This window comes from Musa acuminata, chromosome BXJ3-9 (genome assembly GCF_036884655.1).
Source record: "Musa acuminata AAA Group cultivar baxijiao chromosome BXJ3-9, Cavendish_Baxijiao_AAA, whole genome shotgun sequence".
Classification (NCBI taxonomy): domain Eukaryota; kingdom Viridiplantae; phylum Streptophyta; class Magnoliopsida; order Zingiberales; family Musaceae; genus Musa; species Musa acuminata.
The window spans coordinates 5,281,516-5,299,271 of NC_088357.1; the positions used below are offsets into that span (position 1 = coordinate 5,281,516).

The 17,756-nt window shown below is 39.2% G+C and overlaps 3 protein-coding genes across 14 annotated transcripts; all 3 read right to left on the reverse strand.

Annotated features, from left to right (window-relative positions):
- Positions 1-376: 376 nt before the first annotated feature.
- On the reverse strand, positions 377-2,520 carry LOC103997459 (amino acid permease 6). The gene is made up of 6 exons (XM_009418683.3): positions 2,224-2,520; positions 1,921-2,154; positions 1,741-1,834; positions 1,303-1,651; positions 981-1,208; positions 377-890 (listed from the first exon to the last, which is right to left on the reverse strand). The coding sequence occupies exons 1-6, from the start codon at positions 2,273-2,275 to the stop codon at positions 456-458; spliced, it is 1,392 nt and encodes a 463-aa protein (XP_009416958.2). The 5' UTR covers positions 2,276-2,520; the 3' UTR covers positions 377-455.
- A 2,194-nt stretch (positions 2,521-4,714) lies between these two features.
- LOC103997458 (auxin-responsive protein IAA25-like) lies at positions 4,715-7,224 on the reverse strand. 2 transcript variants are annotated; one of them, XM_018818044.2, is made up of 5 exons: positions 6,481-7,224; positions 5,712-6,058; positions 5,171-5,264; positions 4,994-5,055; positions 4,715-4,905 (listed from the first exon to the last, which is right to left on the reverse strand). In XM_018818044.2, exons 1-5 carry the CDS (start codon positions 6,813-6,815, stop codon positions 4,859-4,861), a joined length of 885 nt encoding a protein of 294 aa, XP_018673589.2. In that variant the 5' UTR covers positions 6,816-7,224; the 3' UTR covers positions 4,715-4,858. The 2 variants fall into 2 exon arrangements, with proteins under 2 accessions (XP_018673589.2, XP_009416957.2); XM_009418682.3 differs by having other exon boundaries at positions 5,171-5,285; positions 6,481-7,214.
- Positions 7,225-8,731: 1,507 nt separating this feature from the next.
- On the reverse strand, positions 8,732-17,370 carry LOC135582475 (uncharacterized). Of its 11 annotated transcripts, none has more exons than XR_010501116.1 (12): positions 17,060-17,370; positions 15,899-15,955; positions 15,159-15,236; positions 14,382-14,435; positions 13,939-14,021; positions 12,692-12,791; positions 12,557-12,619; positions 11,756-12,034; positions 10,358-10,418; positions 10,157-10,264; positions 9,481-9,586; positions 8,732-9,096 (listed from the first exon to the last, which is right to left on the reverse strand). XR_010501116.1 is itself a non-coding variant. In XM_065166832.1 (11 exons), exons 1-10 carry the CDS (start codon positions 17,324-17,326, stop codon positions 10,167-10,169), a joined length of 1,140 nt encoding a protein of 379 aa, XP_065022904.1. In that variant the 5' UTR covers positions 17,327-17,370; the 3' UTR covers positions 8,732-9,096; positions 10,157-10,166. The 11 variants fall into 11 exon arrangements, 5 of the variants coding, with proteins under 5 accessions (XP_065022904.1, XP_065022902.1, XP_065022903.1 ...); XR_010501115.1 differs by having other exon boundaries at positions 8,732-9,204; XR_010501117.1 differs by having other exon boundaries at positions 9,481-9,590.
- Positions 17,371-17,756: the final 386 nt, after the last annotated feature.

The window sequence follows — 17,756 nt, forward strand, 5'->3', positions numbered from 1 at the left end:
AAGCAAATCAAAGGTCAATTATTTAGTGTGTGAAATACCATAAAATAAGATCCATGATACCTAACACACTTTTGGACCATACAATAATTAATCAGCAGTTGGCAGAATCTTCCATAGTGCAGTACAGTTCTCTTGAACCTACAATGAAGAAGATGGTTGTTGTACTATGGACAACTTCACCCTTCTTGAACTTCTAGTAAGTCTCTCAAATGGTACAGAAATTTTGATTTCTTGTACTTGTCATGGTTATGTTACATTCTTTTACCTTTAAAATCAAAGAAGTTGATGCATCTAGTATACTCATATATCCAGTTTGATAGCACAGAAAAAGATCCATATAGTCCATCCCAAAGAAGTCAGCAAGCTTGCAGAGTACTCACATAAAACTAGTTGTTCTTTCACTCAGAATTGTTCTCCCTCACATCACATGGCATGGCTTTGTGTACATTTCATCTCTAATACACAGTCTTGAAAGGGGCAGCTGCCTTGAGATTATGCACAATGTCTGCCACAGAACCAATGCTAGCAGCAACAGAGACAAGCAGGCAGAAGAAACTTAAGCCCTGCAGGGCAAACCACTTGAGTGCTCCCCTTTGGATCTTCTCCTGAGCCATGTGCATGCTCACCGGGAAGTAAACGGCCAGTGGCCAGAAGCCCAGAGCGCCTATCAGACCCAGAACAGCGTTGAAGAATGGCAGCAGCATGGCGACCAGCGTCGTGAACATGATGAAGATGGTCCTCAAGACGAGCTTCGACAGCGTGAAGCTCCACGAGCCACCAACTTCCATGAACGGCACTCGCACCGAGTAGGTCTTGCGGATGAACTTGTTGTCCGGCCACTGGAACAACAGGTAGTTCTCAAACCTGGCGAAGATTGGCTGCGCGTACACCTGAAAGGCATGCATTCAAGCAAACAGGTGGTGAGCCCACGGTTCCAGGAACGACCGAGAGGGAGGGCAATGGCTGCATCTTGTGCTCACCTGATATGCCCCGATGAGGTGGACGATGACACATATGTTGGCTATGTCGACGAGCCAAAAGGGCTCGTAGAAGCCGAACCCAGTTAGGATGTTGCCGGGAGCATCGTTACCGAATGCAGCGTACCCTATGCAGCCAAGCAGGAGGTAGAAAACGGTGGTGAGCCCAATCCCGTTGAACGTCGCCCTTTTCATCGATTTGTTCTCCGGAGGAGGTGACTTCAAGGTGTCCTACAGTCGATCAAACGTAGACGTTCTTCCTGAATCCAAACAGAGGACGATGGAGGAGGAGTAGAAGTGAAAGAAGCTAAGCTAAGAACTCCACCTGGATCTCAATCAAGACATCAGCAAAAGTGTAAGCGAAAGCTACATTCCCCAGCGCGAGGAGCACATCGAACGCCTTGTCACTTGCGGCCACATCGCTGGTACCAGCCAACGTCCCCCTGAACTCACCATGAGAAGCCCACTTGCCCATGCACAGGCCGAGGCCGATGAAGGAGTAACCGAACGACGTCGCCACCGCGACCACCGACAGCCACGTTATGTTCTCCAAGCTGGGGAACTGAGACAACACCAGCTGGAAGAGGCCGAACACCACCATGAAGGTGTTGCCAGATGCGTCACATCTTGCGCTGTGCCCGTTCCGGTGGAAGCAATTCGCGCGCTTCACCGCGCTTCGGGAAGAAAGCAGAACACATCCTTCATCAAACATCAAACAAATCCAACTCCGATTCAGCAGAACGAGCATCACACACTCACTCACATCATGCTCGTGCTGGCTGTAATGGTGTAGCCCACAAGAGTCCCCCAGAGGTTGACATACTGAGCACATCCACACAAGAACACATGCTTAGGACCTGCAGAGCAGAAAAGGCAACAGTTGTGTCCGTCGCTCAGCTCCCAGAAAAAGAAATCGAAGTGCTCGGTTCTCGAAGATTGTTACCCAAGTATGATCTGACTGCATCGATGTAGGCACGATTTATGGTTCCATCGACAGGATCTGGGAACCTGTAGCAGTTGGTAAGGAGAACCGCGGTGTAGTAGGTGACGCAGGAGAAGCCGAGGAGAACGAGAGGGCCGACGATCCACCCCAGCTGAGCAACACTCCATGCGAGCGCCAAAACACCGGAGCCGATCAGTGCAGCGACGATGTGGGCTGTCGCAGTCCACACAGTTCCTGCACTCGAGAGGGTTTGTCACACAAACAAGAAGCTCGTCATGGAAAGCGTTGCAGGTGCCTGCATACCTCGTCTTTCATGGTCGCCATGCTCAATGTCCGTCACTGTGCTCTTCTCCATGGCCTCTCTTCTGCCCTAAACTGCGGCTAAAACCAGAAAGGAAGGAAGCTGAGACTACCAAACATGTGATGGAGAAGGCGCATTATATAGCAGCGCATGCAGCACATTGATTCTTCGACACGAAAGCTTCTGAGGCAAAGATCAGCGTGAAAAGAACAGAGGGACTGCAGTTTGTTCAGTAAAGTGAAGGAAAAGAGTTGCATTATTAGAAGACAAGTAAAGCAATTGGATTCAGATCACTTTGTAGGAGATGAATTCCATCAACCGATCAAACCTACTACTTTGAGTAACTTCCACCATTAGAGTCCCACTTCATTGAAGCAAAAGACTCCAACATAAGTAGCTAAATTTAACTTATATGTCCTTTTAGATAGTCTTCTTCATCATCATCATCATCATCTTCTTCTTCTTCTTATTAAGGCATTGCATTTTGGACATCTTCTCTAAGATGTGTATTAATGAAAGAGATTTAAGATACAAACATAAGTATTTAGGAGTGGCAGCTCAAGTTGTAGTAAGATAAAAGAGCTTTTGGTCACCCCTTGGAAAGGTGAGTGTGGAGTCAAGCACTGCATGAAGTGGAGGGGCCATCCGAGAAAAGACCGGCCGTCGATGGCCAACGCAGACTGCACCAGCGACATAATTAAAAGCAGCAGAGAGTGATGCTGAAAGCCTCGCCTCAGCAAATTTGATGGATTGTGCTAACTCCCTCCTCTGTCTTTGTTGGATTCTCTGCTTGTTTCCATCAATCATATGGCTTGCAAGTTTTCCACAGAGGTCTCACCTGATCTGTGATTCCCTCTCAAAAAGACTGCAAGATTGCGCAGATCCTGATCCAAACATGGAGATTTGAGAGTGATCCAAACTGGGGCAAATCTCAAAGTTCTTTGAACTGATCCAAGTTCTTTGACATCCTCACCAGAGTACCATACATACATACATCACAAAGATGTCCTACATCTCAAAAGAAGGCAATAATGCAGGAAGAAGTGCTCGAGACCAAAAGGAAATGTTAGAGAATGTGGATATGCATCAAAGGCAGCTCAATGATGTACTTAAAAGGTGCAACCTGGAGCCATAAAATAGTTGTGGAGTGAATGCTTGAGGAGTAGGCAACAATATAAGATCAAGAGGAGAAAAGAGCTTTTGCCACAATTAAGTTGGGTTGCAGAATATCCTTTGGGCGCCCCCTGACACTTCTTTTTCTTCTTCCAATTCTTTGACATTGTTTTGGTGCTTTTAAGCATGCGTTCTTCTCTGCAACTGAGGTTTGGTAGATACCAAAGCTCAACTGCAACTATTTGAATGATCACAGAACGTGTGATGGTTTTCTTTGCATTGAGGGCAGAATCAGGGACTCTACTGTCACCAAAATGTAGGACTCGAAAGTGAACCTTTCTTCTCCCTTCATAAAAGTTGAATCATGTGGATCTAATTATATAATAGAGGAAGATAAGAAAAGAGAAGATCAGTACAGAAGCATATCATGGCACAGAAATCTCTCTGTCTTCAGCATGCCATGGATTTTGTTTGGTACTGAATAGATACATATACTATCAAGAGTTCCTTTAAATCCTAGTTTTCTGGCTGATAACTGAGGAGATACAAATCACATAAAAGATTTTGAAGCAAAGCTTGGATAAATTCTTCAGCTTTTCAAGTTGATCTGCTAATTAAAAGAGAACAGAACTAAAAGAAGGAACAGCTGAGGAGCTACAAAGGAAGAAGACATGTCAAATACCAGAGGGGTTCTAATCATCACATCTAGATTTTTTGCAGCAGATTGAAAAGAACAATACCTATTTGGTAGCCTGGGATAAATTCAGTGTGTGTGTGCATGAAGTCATGCAATGACACCCAAGAACGGATACACATGGAGTATCATACTGCCAAGATATTGAACATTGTCTTGAGAAAGGACCTTTGGAATAGGAAGGAGAATTTGTTTTGGTATGACAGATGAATTGCAGAAGGATTCATTCTGTTGAATTATGATCAATCATTTATGTTGGAAGCAAACATGAATCCACAGGTTAAGATTACTGATTTGCTGGTAAATGGCAGGTTGTTTTTACCTCTTGCAGTGGCTGCATGCTGTCTCTCATCTGTGGCAAATGGCCAACATGCATCAGAAAAGCCTGATGAGGTGCTCTGAATTCCAAGCATAAGCTGCTGATGTTGAAGTTTGGTGTCATGTACTCGATATGACTCGTATTTTGGATCAATCACACATTGAGTTGAATTGATCAAATCGATCATATCAATAGAAGCCTAAGAAAATAATATTCTTCAGAATATTTTTCTTGCTTCTTTCTATGGATAGAAACCTTCTACTCATTTTTACAGGATCTAAAATTTTATTTGTATTCTCGATAGAGTAGTCTCTAGGATTTGGTACTCATGATGTGATAGACCTTCAAAAAGAGAAACAATCGATCAAGAGGTTATAAACTATTTCATCTAATCAAATTCCTAAAACATAATCTCCATGACACAACAGATAACCTACAAGCACATAGAGTAATACAAGGAGCAACAAAAGGAGTTAGCAGATGATGTGATTCATATGCTTCATTTCTCCTGTCAGTGATTCAGTTGTTGCTTGTGATGAGTCTTTTGTGCCTCTCCTCCTGCAGCAAACATGCATTGAACTTACTGCTAATATATATTTGCAACTTAAACAAGATCTTAAAACCATATGCTTTCACTCAACCATACCTGCAGCAGCCTTCTTTCTGCCATGAGCAATGTAGAGCTTTTTCACAGAAGTAATAAACAACCTACACAAGCATAATTATGCTTCAGTTATATCAAAAAGCATGCAGTAATAATCATTTCATTCCATGAGAGAAAGAACTCATTGGAGCAAAGGCAAGTGAGCTCAAATTCACATACTCCCAGGGGATATCACCAACAAGCATCTGATCACCTTCACTATCTTCATAAAGCAGAACAAAGTCATCATCAGCAACCTCATCATCTTGTTCTCCTGAATTGTTTGAATAATTAGCTGAAAACAAAAAAGACAGAAAAGTTCACATATGATTCTTCCATGACTGACTCTCAAATGCTCTCATGCATATCAGGAAAAATGAAATGTTCACACTGTTTTTTTTTCTGTGATCAATGTACAGAGCATTCTGATACCGCAAAATGTTTAATTATCATTGTGAATCAATTATAATATGATTTTTAAAAATAATATAAAATTTATAATGATGATTAATAGTAGTTAGCCTAAGGTTTTTTATATGTATTAATATAATTGGCTTCTATGAAGAAGGATGTTAACATTTGAAGACACACATAAGCCTTTAGGGGCAAATATGCTATTTTGAGAATCCTGAGGGATAAATATGTAAAACTCCCTGTAAAGAATGGTAAATGACCATAAGGTGTTCGACGTAAAGCACACGCACAGAGCGGGGGTGGAAACCTGATCGCATCCGAGCTCCCGTACAGGAGAGGAAGTTGCGGAGCAACTTGGAGAGGGCGCGATAGAGCGACCGGTAGCTCTCATGGGCTCCCAGGTCGATCTTCCTGCCCACCACGTAGCCTTCCATGTTAACCTTCACGAACATCGCAGGTCTTGATCTCGATTCTGTCGTAAGCACTGTTGTTGCCTCTCTCTCTGTTAACTTTCGCCTCTTCGCGTCGTTCTCTCCGTCCATCCCGGGCTTCAGCAGGCTTAGATGCTTTCGAGAGGTTCGCACTGGCGGCCAGCCGACAAGCAGCGGCGGCGGCGGCGGCGGCGGCGGCGTGGAAGACGAAGGATGCGCATCTCTGCTAGCACAAACAGCAATCCAAACAAGATAACTCAAAGATCATGCGACCGTCTTTTCATTGGATTTTGACTAAAGTTATTGAGGAAGTCGGAGATTACTCTCAACTTATCTCTACCAAACCCTTCCATATAATTATGTATCACATTGTCAATCTATAGTGAGTTAGATTTCAATCCTAACTAAAAGTTTTCTTGTGATAGTTGAGATATGCATCATATTCTAGATATGACATGCACATTTCTCTAGTAGTCTCCTATCATGTTCTTCCTCAGACAACCGTCATCAAGAACACTCCATCATGAATGGTAAGAACAAAACCAACCATGCCAATTAAGTAGCAAGGACCCCCGAGGAAGAAGAGCAAGTGTTCATCTTACCAAAACTGCAGAGATGCATGGTGTAGGAGAAACCTATACCGACCTCGGCGCAGAAGAAGCTTGCTCGAAGACTGCCTTCTGCTGCCGAGCAGCGAGACTCCACGGGTGGATGAATCCGCTGTGGATCTCAGCTGGAAGCCACTCCTTAGCTCCTTGGTCTCTTGGGTGCACCACAAGGTTATCTCTGGTAGCTAAGAGTCCTCGGCACTCGCCGGAATCACCACCGCCAACGTTGCAGGCCATGACACCGGAAGAGATGCGAAGACTGAGCTCCAGGGGGTTCCGGAAACCATGGGCTGCTTCTGTGGCTTTATCTTGATCGTGAGCTCCTCCTCCCTCCTGTCTTCGGCTTGGAGGTTCAAACAGTATGGACTTCATGATCGACCTTCGCAGGAGCGGCAGAGAAAGGTGATGCGATTAGGTTGGTTTGGTGGGTTTAAGAAGACATGCATCTCTCTCTCTCCTCTCTCTCTCTCTCTCTCTCTTTTGAGCTTCGTTGAAGTGGTTGATGTACCAATGTTGTAGCATCATGAGAAAGGCTTGGAACTATGATTAGGTTAAGGACACCACAGGAGTTCATGCTTTTCTCACTGATCATTGCTGCTAGAGCTGCATGCATTAAGACATGGATGTGAAGCGTGATGTACTAATGTCCTGAACAGTTGGTAATAATTACTTGCAATTTCCAACAAAAGTTTGCTCATAGCTACAAACAATTATTACCCCAATAAAGACTTCATATAGAACACAATATATGTACTTATCAACTACTTTGATTAAAGAGGCATGATTAATGACACCAACACCACAATGGAGGGATTTCCTGGATCAACATAATCATGGAAAGTATAAATTTATTGTGCAATCAATTAAATCAAAACTATAACATGTCTTTCATTTCAAACAAATCTTAGCATCTTAATTATAAGTCTAGTGGCTGCTCATTTTTTTTGGGGGGGGGGGGGGGGGGGGGGCAGAAATAAATAAAAAATACAGATCATTTTTTGTTTTATGAATGATTAAAATGGCCCAACCTTTTTCAGTTTCTTTCAGTATATACAAGAATACAAAACCAATCTTCAGTAGTTAAATTGCATACATTTACCCAAAAAATGGATGAAGTATGATTTGGCTTTGGAGATTTGGAGCTCATGAGGGCAATGATGGGCATCTTCTTCTCTTCTGATCCCTCCACTCACAATGAACTGTTGCTGCATGCTGCAGAAATCTTTGCTGGTATCTGGTATCTCTTCTTTCCATTCTGACCTTTTAGAGAAATAAGACTTGAAGCATATGCTTTCTTTTTGCCAACCCTATCATTCTTATGAGCTAAACTTTCTTGTTTAGTGTTCTCAAAAGTCATGCTAAAGTACTTTGCTTTTTTGTTTAGTAATCACCTACCAAGCTGACTGATTAAACCTATGACATTTAGGACTTGGCTATGATTAAGCAAAACTATAAGGATGAGTGTGAATCATTAATGAAGCTTTTCTGGTCAACAAAATTGTAGACCAACCTTCATTATATGCCATTGAGAAGCTCATTCAGTGTGATGCTGCATTCTTAGGGATTAATTAACCTTCACAGTGAGATGATCAAGTTATTCCTTGTAGTTCCAATTTCACCTGAAGTAGTCTGCCGATTTGCTTATAATCAACCTTCAGTTTTGTATAATAATCTCTGTATAAATGCACCATATTCAACCTTGTTTTATTAGAACAAGAAATGGAAGCATAAAACAAGACAGCCAAACAACTAAAACAGCACATGAGTATCTCATTGATCGGCTCCTAGACAATGGAAGACACCCATCAGAGACCACTCAAAATGGGATCAAATAGTTTTCCCCTTGGCTTGTCTTGTAGACTGATATGACAAAACTGATGCACCACTTCAAATTGTAGCATCCCTTCTTGTGTGAATCACAGATAGGATTGAAATGTTGATGATGATGATGATATGAGATGAGAATGCTAAAGTGAAAGTCATGATCACACACAAACAGGGTGGTACCATCTCAATTTCCCTACAGCAGCAATCATCACATTCAAGCTTTCTTGCTTTACCAAAGCCCCCATCCAATTACCTCACCACTGCTAAATTAATTCATCTTTTTTCCTTAAGCAAAAAACTGCAAATGAGTTTTCTCAGCAGTGCAGAGAGTTGAATTACTGACAAGTCAAACATGCATGCAAACCTCTACCTGTTGTTTAGTCTTCTCTACTCACAGGGTGGGGAAGAAAGTTGAACAGTAACGTAGAAAGACACCAGTCATGTTAAAGAACAGTGAAGAATCAAACCAAACTTGCCCACTGAGGATAAATTGCAATGTTTGGTTGGTAAATGAATAGTTCAAGACAAATATCAATTCTTACTATAAGATGCCATCATAATTGACGATTCACTCATTCACGTCTAAAGTGTTTGACAAAATGGCTTGAAGTGATGCACGCCAAGGGGAAGAAAAGGCCCCAGTGGTCATCATGAACCTTGGTGACATATCCGAGTGCCACACCTAAGCAAAGAGAAAGCAGTAGCAAGAAACCATGTCAATCCATGAAGCCATCATGTCAATCATACGGCACTGTCCCAAAAGATGAAGAACATGTGCTTTTATCCCATGCACTGCAGTGCCTTCTTTTCTCTTTGTTCGCTTGACCTGCGAAAATGGCGGGCGTTTTAACAGCTATCCATTGACTTCCAATCATTTCCTTCCCTTCCTCTCTGTTTTTGCATGGATTTCTGACATCATTGGCTTTCTGTTTGACTGATGAAATCCATATTTTTTTACCCAACACAACACATTACGATCAAAAGATCAAGAATTTTTATGTCAATTGCTGCAGTTCAAGTTCGTAAAATTTAGGAAATTAATGGTATCCAAGAATAGGATAAGTAGGACCAAAGAATATATTGTACTACTTTATTGGTGCTCTGAAACTAGTGGTCATTTTGACATTTTTATTTGAATTGCTACTTGTCATAAGATAAGAGAATGAAATGCAACTGATATAACAAGCCAACGATGATTGCATACTCATACCACTCATTGGGCATATCACCACCATCGGATGTCACAAGACATTATGATGTTTGTCACCTATGACCCATCATGAGGCTCTTTATGATAGTTTGACTGAGGTGGTGTTCTGTCTTTGTCAATCAAAGAGAGAGCAACTTGAAGTTAGAAAACATCAAACAATTGGGATGGTAATCTAATATTTGAAATCTTTGTTCAAAAAGTAATGAAAGAGATAATGCAATTTTAGACAATGATGTATGACTTCCACTAGTTGCTAAGACCAAGAAAGTATGAATTAGCCATTGATGTATGACTTCCACTAATGCAATTTAAGACATTGATGAATGAAGACCAGTTTATCTTTTGGACAAAATAACACAGCTATAGTCAGCAACAGTCAGGTGTAAGTTAAACAGGGTATGAATTAGCCTTTGACAATAATAACAACCATTAGACGAAGATTATATCCAAGATATTATGTTCTACAACAAAATTTTAATTATTCCAAGATAATTTTTCTTCTATTCTATTAATTCATCACCTTCTTTCTTCTTGGTACATTAGACAAACAAGCATCCTAAGGTCAAATTGGTCGATGCTTACAAGTATCATATCAGAACACAAGTCTGGAAAATGGCTAAAACTGATGCAGCAAGTATGCTGACTCCAATGCAATTAGTGATTAGAGAAAGCACACCTCCAAAACTCTATGGAATATCATACTTCACAGTGCCAAGATACAGACCGCAGGCAGGAGCCATGGGGCTTGCAGCAGTCACCGATTTTGCATTCAGAATTCTTTCGACTGCATCAAATTAATTGATAGAACACAAATTTAGGATTCTAATATCTTATAGAATGACCACATTTTTCATTGAATGAATGTGAGAGAACATACCATCACTGACTGTTATCTCTCCAGTCCCGACAGATTTTAGACCACCAACCATAAGCCTGACCTGCGAAATTGGACTAATCTTAATGCCCTTCAAAACCATGAAACAACAAGATAATAGAGTCACAGGAATATTTGGTTTGCTAGTTTCTTGATAGCTGTAAATATACACATCTATTTTAATATACTAGCTTAATAGCATTTTAGTCCCCAAATTTATCTTGTTCAAAGATACTTCCAAAAATTTACTGCTAAAAAACCAAGGAAGAGCAGGTTTTTGAATTGCTGCAGATGTGAAACAACAGGAATGAAGAGAGAGAATGAAGTGAAGAAAAAGAAAGAGAGAGAAACAGCAAATACAAGATACCAGCAGATATAGTCAATTTTTTGTTCATATCAAATAACTACTGATAATGATATTCACTATAATTACAGTGAAGTTTAACCAATTATGTCAGTATTCCAAGTGACTGAAAAATAAAAATTTACCAGTTATTTCATGACAAAATAACTAGTCAAACCATTTCCTAAGGAGATTTTGATATCAAATCAAACTCCTACCAAAGTGTTCCTTCTAAACAAAAACATGTCCAGAATAAGCGAATCTGCTTACCTTGAAAACAATACACCAAAATCTGTACAGAAATACATGAACTAGACTATGGTGGCCTGACTGCACGTATTCGTTCAACCAGGCTCCAAAATGGCCCAGGAGGCAATAGCTGTGTCTAATTTCATGTTTTGGATTCTTTGATAGCTTTTTCCAAACAATGCTATAACCAAAAGAGACCTACTATCATCAAGAAACCTCAGAATAGGACCCTAGAATTATCATACAAGAAATATCGTAACATAATGAAAACTCAAATTTAACTTGAATCAATATAGACTCAGTAGAATCTTTAGCAAACTTGTTTTCTGCAGCCGCAGAAAAAGTGCGATACATGAATTATGATTGTGATAAATAATCCTTAGAGCATCAAATGTTCATTAACCTGAGAGGGTACTGCAGCAAATATCAACTGATTGGGATAGAGCATCTAAAAGTATCATATGGAGAACAGATCCCCAAGAAATGTAGCAAACTGAGATAAAACCTTTAGCTACCAAATATTCTTCATCTGTGCTATCAGATTAATTAACCACTCAACTCATACAAGCATAGTGTCAAGCCTCAACAAGCAAAAGATACACTTTGTTTTTGGCAAGATACAAATTCTCCATACGTTATCAAAGCACATAAATGGAGCAATGTTTTCTCTTCCTGATAACACATGATAATTCCACAAAAAAAAGGACACTTCTATCTATGGATAATATGAAAATTGGAAAAGGAGTGAAACATATAAATAAAAGAAAAGCAAGGCCATGTAAGGAAGCATGAAAAAGTAAGAAGTGAACCTGGTGGTAAAGAAAAGAACGAGCTCTTGCTGTTATAACATAGCAACGATGCCTTGATCTATGTCCAAACCCTTGACAGCAATCAGTACCGTTCTTCTGAATGCTCATGCGAGAGGTGTCCAAATAATTTGCAGGTAATTCATGGTCGGATGTCTTGGAACAAGAAAGAGAACCATTTAATGATTCCATCTCTGACCTCTCCATGATTGACGGGAAGTACAGTGATGGAAGAACTTCTGCGACACTAAGTTCGTCCAAAGTTTTGATAGGAGACTTTGCCTGCACATCAATGAGCAAAATACACATGTTATATACCGCTCTCGTGAGTAAAAATGAAGAAAACAGAAATCCAAATACTTCAGAAATTTTAACAGTGCACAAGTATAATAATTTAAGAAATTCCTGCATGAAGTGAAGTTGGAACTTCACTCAAACAACCATCCATCATTAAAGATATGACTAATAATGAGCCAATTAAAGTCAAACAAATATTATTAAGATCCCTCAAGATCATGGATTTAGACCATGGTACTAAACTGGTTTTAGCAACCAACCAGACTGCTACAATACTGATATACCAGATGATATATGGACCTGAACCTCCTAGCCTCATTGAATAGAATAATAAAAAAATAAAAATGAATGGTATTTGTACCAATTTCAAGCTATATGTTTTGGTACCAGTTCATGGTCAGACCAGTAAATATAGGTCCATACCAAGTCAGTTGTCATTTAACAACAATAAGAAACAAAAAAAAATCTGGATGGTTTAAAATGAAAAAGAATGTTGAAGCCTAGAACCTGGCAACCAGTGGCCCTAAATGAGCTGAAATCATGAGACCCCATCAGAATGCTACATGCTTTCTGCATGGAAACCATTTATAAGAGAAAATCAATATCATACAAAATTCAGATATGATTCACGAAATAATTAACCTTCATAGCAAGAATATCCAGTTCCTCAGGTACATGCCAAGCACGGTCTTTCTCGAAGGTTGACAAAGGCTCTGGCCCTGAGAGGATGCGGTAGTGGTATCTACAAAGAATTACAAGATTTTAGTTGTATGATAAGATAGATAAATTCTACACAAACAAATTTAAACAGAAGCTTCAAGACAATTAAAGACTCCTAGAGTTATTAAGAGACAATTAGAGACTCCTGGACATATTAAGGGTTCAGTTAAGCAACAGCCAAAACCATGTACTTTGCCATGCTGGCAAAATTTTAAAAGTGCGGATAAAATGGAGTCAACCCAATGAACTGACAGGAAAACATAAAATATAACAATATTTAAATCTGACTAACAGCTCAAAACAGAGAGGGGAGCGGGTTAGAGGAACAAACCCAGGAAAGAAAAGGAAACACTAATTACCTATCACAAGGGCTCTTCAGCAGCTGGCAAGTATAGCATTAGTCATTAGGCGAAGGAAAAAACAATTGGCAGCGGTCTCTGGCAACTGACCATGCCAACACATGATTTAGGCAGCCAGTCTACCTGAGGGTATTATCAGAATGTTGAGGATGGAGAATAAGAAGTTAAAGAAATTAAGGTAAGAGAGAGAGAGAGAGAGAGAGAGATCAGGAAGGGCAAGAGAGGGAAATCTTTGGATCAGTCAACAGTACAAAGAACACAAAGGTAATTCGTTAAATTAGCATACCAGTTAAATTAGCACACAAAGATGAAAATGTTTAACTTCATTAAGCTAATATTACATCAATCTCACACTCTAGTAGGCCTTTTGCAGGAGCCAGTAGGTTTAGCAGGTGCAAAACACTGTAAACCATCACTTCAATTCTTAGTAGTATCATGGGAACTTACTGGAGAAAAAGAAAAAGTCGAATAACAAAATACAATTAGTGAACCACTCACAAATTATCAAGAGTGTTAGTTCATGAGCTGGTATTTTGTCAAACAATGTGCATTTAAAAGGACCAAAGAGTGTATTGTCCTAACCATGACAAAGGAAGCATAAATAGGAAAAGATCAGGCTTACAAGAAAAAAATGTATTACCAACATTCTGACTCGGTCTCTCTGTTCAACACAACATACTCTTCTTTTTAACTTAAGTAGGAAACTTTAAACTCGCATATTAACATACAGTGCAATTTTTTGTGATCAAGAATTTAATGAGATGTATGTATTAATAATTTCATATTAAAGACAGGTTTTCTGATACCTACGTCCGCTCCAGGGCCTTGAATCGTGCATGAAAATCTGCTGGAACACATCGAACATCAATTACTGTTATGTCACCTTCACATTTCTGCCATACACATAAGAAAAAAAGAAAATATGTTCATTATTTTGCATCAAATGCACATCTATAAACATAAAAAATATGTTGGACTACAGAAGTAATTAATGAATGCATATCATTTCTCAAAGTGTAATTGCAAAATAAGTGCATCAGCTAGGACAAGGTAATAACCTTCACTTAACCATGATTTCAAAAGATGGAAAAAGAACAAATTTATTATAAGAGATAAGACTATTCTATTGCTCATAAAGACACATAAACATCATGTAGAATGGCAAAGGAACTATGGCCCAGTACCAAAATGATATGGTATAAGTTGCAAATCCAACTTTTGTTAGTATAGCATCATAACAGATGGAAACAAACCTGTAAAAAGTGATTAACAGCACGTCTTACAACACCTGGTTCATGTGGTGTTAACTGTAAAAAAAGAAACATCAGTGATTCAGTATAACACTTCGAATAAACTAGGTGAACCAGTTGATGCATTGCAACGAACTTACAGCACTGTGAATCTGGGGAGTCAGAGAATGAAAGAGGAGCACTGACATACAAAATAATGGATATACTTGAATGTTACTTTGTTTTGTTTCTTTTGAAATATCTTTTTCAGTTAAAGAGAGTAAAATAAAACTTTCTACGGAGGTGATTAGATAAATAAATTACATTGATTGACATGAAAACAAAAACTGTGTATCAAGAGCACTGGAGCAAATAAACAACAAACTCTTCTCTCTTTTAGATGCTTCCTCTTGGAAGCATCACCTTGAAGCCACAAACAAAAGAAAAAAACCGTCAAGGACATTGTATATTCAAGATATTCATTATCTAATATTCAAGCTATTCATTTTATACTTTCCCAATACTCTTACACTCAAGCTCTGTATCTTGGGGGGTGTTTAGCTGTTAATTTATACAAAACAACACCCTAATAACCTAAAGAATGGCAATAAATTCGAAACTACTATATTTACCCACAAAATTGTGTGCTGATTAACAAGACAAATCAAACCACAAGAACATATTATAACAGTAAACGAATAATAGGTTCCTTCCATAAAGCAATAGTATTCTGATATGAAAAGTAGGAAAGCATTCTATAAAGAATGTTGAAGTACATAAAGCACTCTGGTAATCACATACCACTTCCCCAGGCTTTCGTTTACTTATGCGCTCAACATCAACATGGCAAACATTTGATAGAGCATGAACTCCTGCATCCTGAACCAAAAACAACATTACATCATACCCTAGCCAAATTATGGTAATTTGTCAACCAATGTGAAAGATAAAGGGACAAAAGTGTGAGGTATTCAAAGAAATTCTGTCTCTTCCTAGGGTATAGAAAAATTTAACAATTGTGACTTGTACACTCTTGCATGCAAATGAAGGCTAGACTCTTTTTCATGGTATTTATTTGCAATTACAAAAATGGAGTGACATCATATATTAAATATTTCACAATAAATCTTGAGGCTATAACACATAAGACACTAGTTCTCAACCAAGTGCATCCTTCTTGGATTTAAACCAACATGGTATTCACCATCAATATCAAATGCAGCTCAAATTTAACGAAATAAAATTGGACAACCAAGGATGTTAGGTCATACTTTTTTAAGATTAAATATCTGATCTAAACTTCTGATATATATATAGTTCCTGGCAACTCCATAAAATAAGATTATGTACAACAAATATCATTGTTGACAAAGCATCTGTTGAACAAGGATAAATAAATTTAGATTCGCAGGGAAGACACATTAGACATCATCAGGTCATTAACAAATTTAACTTGATCATACTAAAAGCACCACATAATTAGATTATTGAAAATACAAGTATCAAATGCAGCAAACTTCTACATCACAAGAACAAATTACCGTTCGACTGGAGAAGGATATTGAAACTGGCTGTCCGATAAATTTATGAAATGCATCCTGCATGAGTTAGCAAAGCATTAATGAAAAAAGAAATCCATTGTCTGACACAATAGATACTATATATAAAAAATTTATATTCATAAAGAAAAATGTTTTAGAAATAATATCAAAATTTTAGTAAAATTCTTGTTTCCTATGTAAACAAGTCAGTTAGGACATCCTGTATGATTACCATGTTAAGGGTATATCATATTAGAACTTTAACTGCTGTAGTTTTTCAAGTTGGACCAATAAAAGGTAAATGAAAACTTTTAGATATGACCTTCATTAAGGATTTTTCTGCTATACGCAGGCCAAAGATTTCTTTTGAAAATGTGTTAAATAAATGTGTCTGCATATATAGCAAGAATCAAATTGCCACTCCTTTTGACAGCCAGCCAAAATTTGCAAGTTTAACTGACACAAACTATTGCTAGCATGCAAAACTCTTGTTGAGACTAGGCCAAAACTAGCCTGGATACTCAATGAGACCATTATTACCTACATCTTCACAACCCTTGAAGAAATACATCTCCACAACCCAGTTAAGTAGTCATGAGTTGGATACAAAGTGATGTCCCAACTATTTGGGGATATGGACCTCCTATCACCTAAGACATCAGACTCTAATAATACTGAAATGCAAATCTATCTCGTTTTTACACCCAGATCTAATCTTCACATTGATGCCTTCTCCTATTATGCAATGCCAAATGCGACGAAGACATACCATCATGACTTAACCATGTACGATGAATTCAAGTTGTTAGGATTGCACGTGACATAGAAATCAATTAATATTTCCAGTGAACCTTAATGCGTAGTAATATCCGATGCTTGAATGGAATACGATTGTTTAAAGTTTACTAACAAGACCATGTACGAACTATTCGAGTATATTTTGATGAAAATCAAATCACGTACAGCACCTAAACAAATAGACCACCCAACATACAACCGAGGCATTCCTGCCTTGATGTTTCTTAGAACCCTCAAAGTTAAAATGTTATAGATTTTCGACGGTTTCACTACGCTAAGTAACTGGAAAAACATTAAATAACATTTCCGTGCCAACAAAAACCCGCTTTCGGCGAATGAGACATGCAAATTTACTCCCCCAACCTCAAGAACGCCAACAACGGTTCTGCAGTTGGGCTGCCTCTGGGACCCCGAGAACCGCGTTCCGATGTACTCCACCGCCACCAAGTACCTCTGGAGCCTAGGGTTTTGGCTCATCCCCTCGCGTCCTTCTCCACAACCCTCTTCCACGGATCTCGGCAGCTTCTGCGGCTTCGGCGACTCCGAGGGGGAGTCGAGGATTCGCTTCGGTTGTGTCGGGGAATCTGATGACGGCATCGCCAGGGATGGATCGCCGCCGTCCTCTTTCATCGCCGCGGCATCACGAAAAGAAACGTCTCGCTTTGTACCGTTTCGAGCCCGAGGGTTCGTTGTTCGTGACGCTTTTACATATTTATCCTTGCAGAACTCAAAAATAACAAGTTACTCCTTCGAAGTTTAGGGCTACTTAGATTATAGCTAACTACCGTTATCATCACAACAGTATTTACACTTTACAATAGCAATCTATATAGTAACGCAAGTTTTATCAATAAAAATATTAAATAAAAAATAAAAAAAAATAATTTTAATGTTTAAGTTGATGGTGACGAACGACATCAGTCGTGATAGACGACGGTGCTGCTAGCATCAACATCGACATAGTTGTCGAGCAGTCCTTTCGTCGTTCTACATCTGCATCGATACTCCATCGTCGTGGAATCAAAGTTTGTTATCGAAGTCATCATGGAGAATCGTCGCT

Excerpts from the sequence above, each read along its gene's own strand:
- LOC103997459 (XM_009418683.3), bottom strand. The coding sequence starts at position 2,275 with ATGGAGAAGAGCACAGTGACGGACATTGAGCATGGCGACCATGAAAGA. Across the intron at positions 1,652-1,740 it reads ACAGCCAGCACGAGCATGAT|CGCGGTGAAGCGCGCGAATT; the intron begins GTGAGTGAGTGT and ends TTCTTCCCGAAG. Across the intron at positions 891-980 it reads ACCTCATCGGGGCATATCAG|GTGTACGCGCAGCCAATCTT; the intron begins GTGAGCACAAGA and ends CATGCCTTTCAG.
- LOC135582475 (XM_065166832.1), bottom strand. The coding sequence starts at position 17,326 with ATGAAAGAGGACGGCGGCGATCCATCCCTGGCGATGCCGTCATCAGAT. Across the intron at positions 12,620-12,691 it reads TGGATATTCTTGCTATGAAG|AAAGCATGTAGCATTCTGAT; the intron begins GTTAATTATTTC and ends GTTTCCATGCAG. Across the intron at positions 12,035-12,556 it reads TTAGGGCCACTGGTTGCCAG|GCAAAGTCTCCTATCAAAAC; the intron begins GTTCTAGGCTTC and ends ATTGATGTGCAG.
- LOC103997458 (XM_009418682.3), bottom strand. The coding sequence starts at position 6,815 with ATGAAGTCCATACTGTTTGAACCTCCAAGCCGAAGACAGGAGGGAGGA. Across the intron at positions 5,286-5,711 it reads GGGAGCTCGGATGCGATCAG|CTAATTATTCAAACAATTCA; the intron begins GTTTCCACCCCC and ends TTTTGTTTTCAG. Across the intron at positions 5,056-5,170 it reads GTTGGTGATATCCCCTGGGA|GTTGTTTATTACTTCTGTGA; the intron begins GTATGTGAATTT and ends ATGCTTGTGTAG.